The 5,586-nt window shown below is 34.4% G+C and overlaps 1 protein-coding gene across 1 annotated transcript; it reads right to left on the reverse strand.

Moving 5' to 3' along the window:
* Nucleotides 1-282: 282 nt before the first annotated feature.
* On the reverse strand, nucleotides 283-1,744 carry LOC127791338 (nuclear transcription factor Y subunit B-3-like). Its single transcript, XM_052321139.1, has one exon. The coding sequence runs from the start codon at nucleotides 977-979 to the stop codon at nucleotides 332-334; it is 648 nt and encodes a 215-aa protein (XP_052177099.1). The 5' UTR covers nucleotides 980-1,744; the 3' UTR covers nucleotides 283-331.
* Between the last annotated feature and the right edge of the window lie 3,842 nt (nucleotides 1,745-5,586).

Here is a 5,586-nt window from a genome sequence, read left to right on the forward strand (position 1 = left end):
TTTCTACTGTATGCTGAACTGAACCGACAATTACAAGTAGTAAACGGATATTTTAACCAACAAAAATCACAGCCTACCCACTCTCTTTTGAACCTTTCCTACTTCCTAGACATGAAAACAAACCTAATCGCTAGTCACAACAAAAAATAAAAATAAAAATAAAAAAATTAAAACCTACTCTTAACCTAACATTTCACTGTCCACTGTAACTCTCTCTCCGTACCAAAATTTTCATGAGGATTAAAACGCACAAAAATAAAACCACACATTCATCTTCAATGATTTTTCTTTTTTTTTTTTTATGTATACATAATAAGAGTCTCAAAATAACCTATCTGGCACGCCCGGAAGAAGACCCGGACCCGGGATTACCCGGCCCGATCTTACCCGCTGAACCAGCTGCCAGTTGTTGGTAAGAAACCGACCCGTACCCGTGTCCTTGATGATGCCCGCCCATCAACATAGACACATTCGAAGGCATTCCTCCGTACAACTCGCTGTCAGGGTAATTACCCCCAGCGTTGCCGAAATTCACGATGCTGCCATTGCCGCCGCCGCCGCCGCCGCCGCCACTGGCAGGGGCGGCGTCCTTGTCGCCGCCTTGGCGTCCGGCGAACGCGGTCTTCTCCCCTTCGATGTCTCTGTACCGCTGAAGGTAGACCCTGAGGGGCTCGACGTAGTCCTCGAAGCCTAAGGTCGTCATGGCCCAGAGGAGATCGTCGCCGTTGATGGTCTTGCGCTTTTCCCGCTGGCACTTGTCGGAGGCCTCGCCGGTGATGAAGCTGATGAACTCCGACACGCACTCCTGCACTGTCTCCTTCGCGTCCTTGGAAATCTTGGCGTTCGCCGGCAGCCCCTTCTTCATGATTCTGCTCACGTTTGCGATCGGGAGGAACCTGTCCTGCTCTCTCGGCGACAGCTCGCTGTTCGCGTGGTGGTAGTTGTGGCCTCCTCCCGAATCGTTATCTGAATCCGCCATCGAAACAAACTTGAAGTTGCAGAAGGCTTAAGTAGAACGCTGTGGTTTTATTTCGAAAAAATTGATCACGTCAACACAAGAAAGGCTCGAGTGTTTAGTAGCAGAAATTGAAGAAATTCGGATTGATCAATCGAAGCCGATGAAATTCGAACTGGAACTCGAATCAATCACTATCTGAATCCGCCTTCAATCGCTTCCCCTGCAAAAGCCAATTTCCAATGGAAACCAATTCAAACTAGAAGCGAACAGACAGAAAATACTAGTGTTCAAGACCGAAAGTTTCGACAAGAAATTTAGAACACTTGATGACAGGAACTGAAGAAACTCGGATTGAAGAAACAGAAAGCCGGTGAATTCAGATATATTTCTGAGAGGAGAAATCAGGTTTTAGAGGTAAGGGTATGAAATTATGAAAGTCACGATCACGAGTTTCAATCGGAGGACGAAACTAGGGTTTCCAATTGACTCGATCACGTCTTCCGACAGAGTACAAACGTCAAAACACGAAGCTCCTAAGGAGTCAACTAGGGTTTTCCGAACACTGGAAAGATGTCGTTCTCGCTGCGAGCTCAGATTAGTGTGTTCTGAAGCAGAAGAAACACGGTTCAAATTCACCGAGGCTGCGACGAAATTAGGGTTTAAAACTAATGAGAACCGGCAAGAAATGACGCATCCGAGTCCGCCGGCAAAGTGAGTCTCTCCGGCGAGAGTTTTCCGGCGACAGTGGAACTGAGAGAGAGAAAGAGAAAAAGAAAGTGCTGGGTAGTCCGTTGGATTAGGGCTAATAATAACGCAATCGAGTTGTACACGTGGGCGATTGTGGGCCGTTGTTTTCCGATAACTATGGGTTTCCACGGACGAGTTTGTGGCCATCCGATTGTGTGTGATAGAGAAATCTCAACCGTCCAAATTGCATCGGACAATTGTTCGGCTGGCGAGGACTTCTCTCCGCTTTCTACTTTGGAACTAGATTTTAGGAAAAAATAAAAAAGGAGAAATATGCGTTGGCCGCCTGGAGGTTTTGGATATAAAGAAGGAGATGCTCCTAAAATTTTAAACATAATACTAATCTTGCTTTAACTTTATAAATTTTGTTATAGTAATTCTTTAATATTATTTTAATTTTTAATTTATTTTTTAAATCATCAAAACACTTTTATCTTCTTTTCTATCACACAATGCTCAAAACTATATCGTTTTAGCTGAAAACTCTCATTTACCACTAGGGTCGATCTTGAGATTTTAGGAATCTCAAGCGAAATTTTATATGAGACTATTAAAATCTGAGTATATTATATATTTTATTATATGATATTATATATATATATATATAAGTGGGGCCTTTAGAATTTTATATGGGAACTTTTTTGACTGTTTTTTTCATTTATTATATAATATTATATATATAAGTGACACTATGCTACCTCGTTGTTATATTAAATCTATTCTACTATCTATTAATTGTGATTTTTTCTCTCGTGAAAGCCATTTCTCTTCTTTCCATTATTTTAATTTTTTTAACTTAAAATTAGTTGAATATGAGATCGGTTCAAGCTGCCTAGACCTAGGACCAGCCCTGGATGGGGGGTCCTAGGCAACTGCCTTGGTTGCCTACCCTCAAGACCGACCTTATTAACCACATTACTTTAGCGAGTAAGCACTCACATCTTCGACCCCACTTCCCTTTCTCCTTAGCAAATCTAGAACCACATTGTTGAATTAGGTGCTGTTAATTCAATCCAATTTCCATATTTTCCATGAATTACTAACATTTAATCAACCAAGCAAAAGCACATGTTCAACATAATGTTTATAGGCCCCGAAATTAGTTGAAAATAAATGAACTCACATGATAACGCAAATTATAGCAAATGAAACTATGTATTATGTGAATTTGTCGATCACAAAAAGAAATTTTGGCAGCAACAAAAAAGGTAAACAAAGCGAGGAGATTAAGTAAATGGCAAAATATATATTTTAACCGCTGTGCTTGTATGTTTTTTTCATTTAAATACTCGAATTTTTTGTTATTTCAAATATACCACTAAATTTGTAATTTTGAGCTAATTGCACCCCAAAATTTTTTGTTGTTTCAATTACATCTCTGAATTTATTATTTTTAACAAATTTATTGAGATGTGCAATTGACTCAAAATTGCATAGTTTAATGGTGTAATTGAAGTAATAAAAAGTTCACAGGTACAATTATCTCAAAATTACATAATTTAAGAGTATAATTGAAATAATAAAAAGTTTAAATATCTAAATAAAAAAAAATGTACAGATACAAAGACTAAAACATATATTTGGCCAAATGCTTATGCAATAGAGGAAAGAATTTCAACTCAAAGGAGTTGATAAGGATGCATTGAAGTTAAGCTTAACAAGACAATAATTTGTGGATGCTTGGATTTTTCTTGTTATTCCTTGTAAAGAAGTTATAGTATATATCGCTATACATGCGGCAAAGGGATAGCTCTTATTTAAAGATCATATCTCGATTTACAAGTGATAAAATTAGGAAACCAATCAACTAAATATACAAATATACATTAGAGAATACATTAGAAAAATATGGAAAGAAATTAGGAGAGTATTGTTGGAGAGATTTCAAGAATTCTCCAATACTCCCCCTTAAATTGGTGGGTGAATATCTTCTATTTCTAACTTATTTGTGTAAGAAAAAATAGACACTCAAGAGGAGGTGAATTGAGTTTTCAAAAACTTTTTAGATTTGGAGACTTTTGTGCAAAGAAAATTGTTTGACATTTTTAAAGCTTTTGAAAATTAGTGATAAAAGTATCTATTGAAAGATTTAACTTTAGTTGATTTAGGAAATAATAACGTGAGAATGTTTGAAAGAAAGTGGAATTTCCGAGATCAATTTTAAAGCAAGTATTGCGAATTGAAAATGTTGAAAATAACACTTGACTAGATAAAATGAAAGGAAGAAATGAATAATACAACACATAAAAGAGTTTTATAGTGGTTTGGTTCAACCAGTATACTCTATTCCCTTGGTTTCTCATCAAGGATTTTAACAACTCACTCAGTAGCTTTTAAAACAGGATTAGCTACAAACCACTTACAACGATTTTTAAAGACAACCAAAACCAATGTCTTTTTAAGGTTTAGGCAAAATCTCTTATCTTTTAGGGATCGGATAGAACCACAAAAAACTCTCAAGAAGTAAAGAATATAAGTATAAGAAAAGATTTACAGTTACAACTCACAACAAAAAATAATCCTTCTCTCAAACAATAGAGATTTAAAAATAGAAAATAAAGATCTCTCTCTCTCTTTCTCTTTGTTTAGCCAATAATTAATGAAATTTTGAGTGGGCTTCTTTGGTTTAAGACTTGATTGAGTAAAAGGAATTAGAACCGCTGTTTTTTCTTTAGCCTCTTTTCCCTTTTATACTTGCTGATGGCATTGCAGAAAAAGTTTTTTTTCTCTAAAAAAAAATGATTAGAATATTCAAAAATCAATATAAAAAAATGAGAGAAAAATTAGAGTTATTTTGGAGTATTAACAGTCAAAATTGTGCATTAAATGCACTTGCAATGGCTAGTTTAACAGTTATATTTTTTAGTTTCAGCACAACATTACTTGAGTATTTTTTATCCTTACCCGAGTAAACATAATTTATAATCGAGTTTTTTTTTACTGCACTCTATTACAAATCAGGTTTAATAACATAAATAAAATACTCGATTACCAATCAAATATAGTCAATTATATATCAACTTTTATTCAATTACAAATGAAAAATACTCGATTATAAAAGAATAATACTCGATTATAAATTTGATTACTTGATTATTTTTTTATCTAACCGAAGCTTGTAATAAATGCTTGATTATTAAAGAATAATTACTCGAGTATAAAAGATATATTACTCAATTACAAAAATCAATCACTCGAGTAAAAGATGCCTAGAAATTCTAACATATATTCACTTGATTACAAGAGAAGATTACTTGAGTATAAATAGACATTTACATGATTATAAACATGAGTACTCGATTGCTTTTGCTACACTAGAGATATGACAAAACTACTCGATTACAAAAGTATATTTAGTTGAGTGCAAACTCTTATATACTTGAATACATTATAATCAATTATATGCTATACAAATTTGGATTACTCGATTACAATAGAATCTTATACTCAATTAAATAGATGAAGCAATAGACTCAAATACTTAGATCAATAGATTACTTGAATAACATAGAATTTTTACTCGATTAATATTTTGATACACTTGATTAATTCTATGTCTTACTCGATTAAAAAAGTCTATCAAAAAACATCTTTAATATATTGTTTTGAATATCATCATCAAAATAATTTTCTCATCAACAACAACATTTAAATAAGAAACACAAACATTAAGCTCAAATATAAAACACAAGCGCTGTTTGTGATCACATTCACTTGATTATTTAGAAAGCCTTCATGGAACAAGATAATGAGATAATTTCATATCTTGGAATTTTACCAGATTTCTAAGGAAAAATAAATTGAGTACATAGATTGCTCAACCAAAACATATTCCTTTCTTGATCTAAGCAATATCATTCTACTTAGCACACAATACAACA

This window comes from Diospyros lotus, chromosome 15, assembly GCF_014633365.1.
Source record: "Diospyros lotus cultivar Yz01 chromosome 15, ASM1463336v1, whole genome shotgun sequence".
Classification (NCBI taxonomy): Eukaryota; Viridiplantae; Streptophyta; class Magnoliopsida; order Ericales; family Ebenaceae; genus Diospyros; species Diospyros lotus.

Coding starts and splice junctions, on each gene's coding strand:
- LOC127791338 (XM_052321139.1), bottom strand. CDS start 979: ATGGCGGATTCAGATAACGATTCGGGAGGAGGCCACAACTACCACCAC.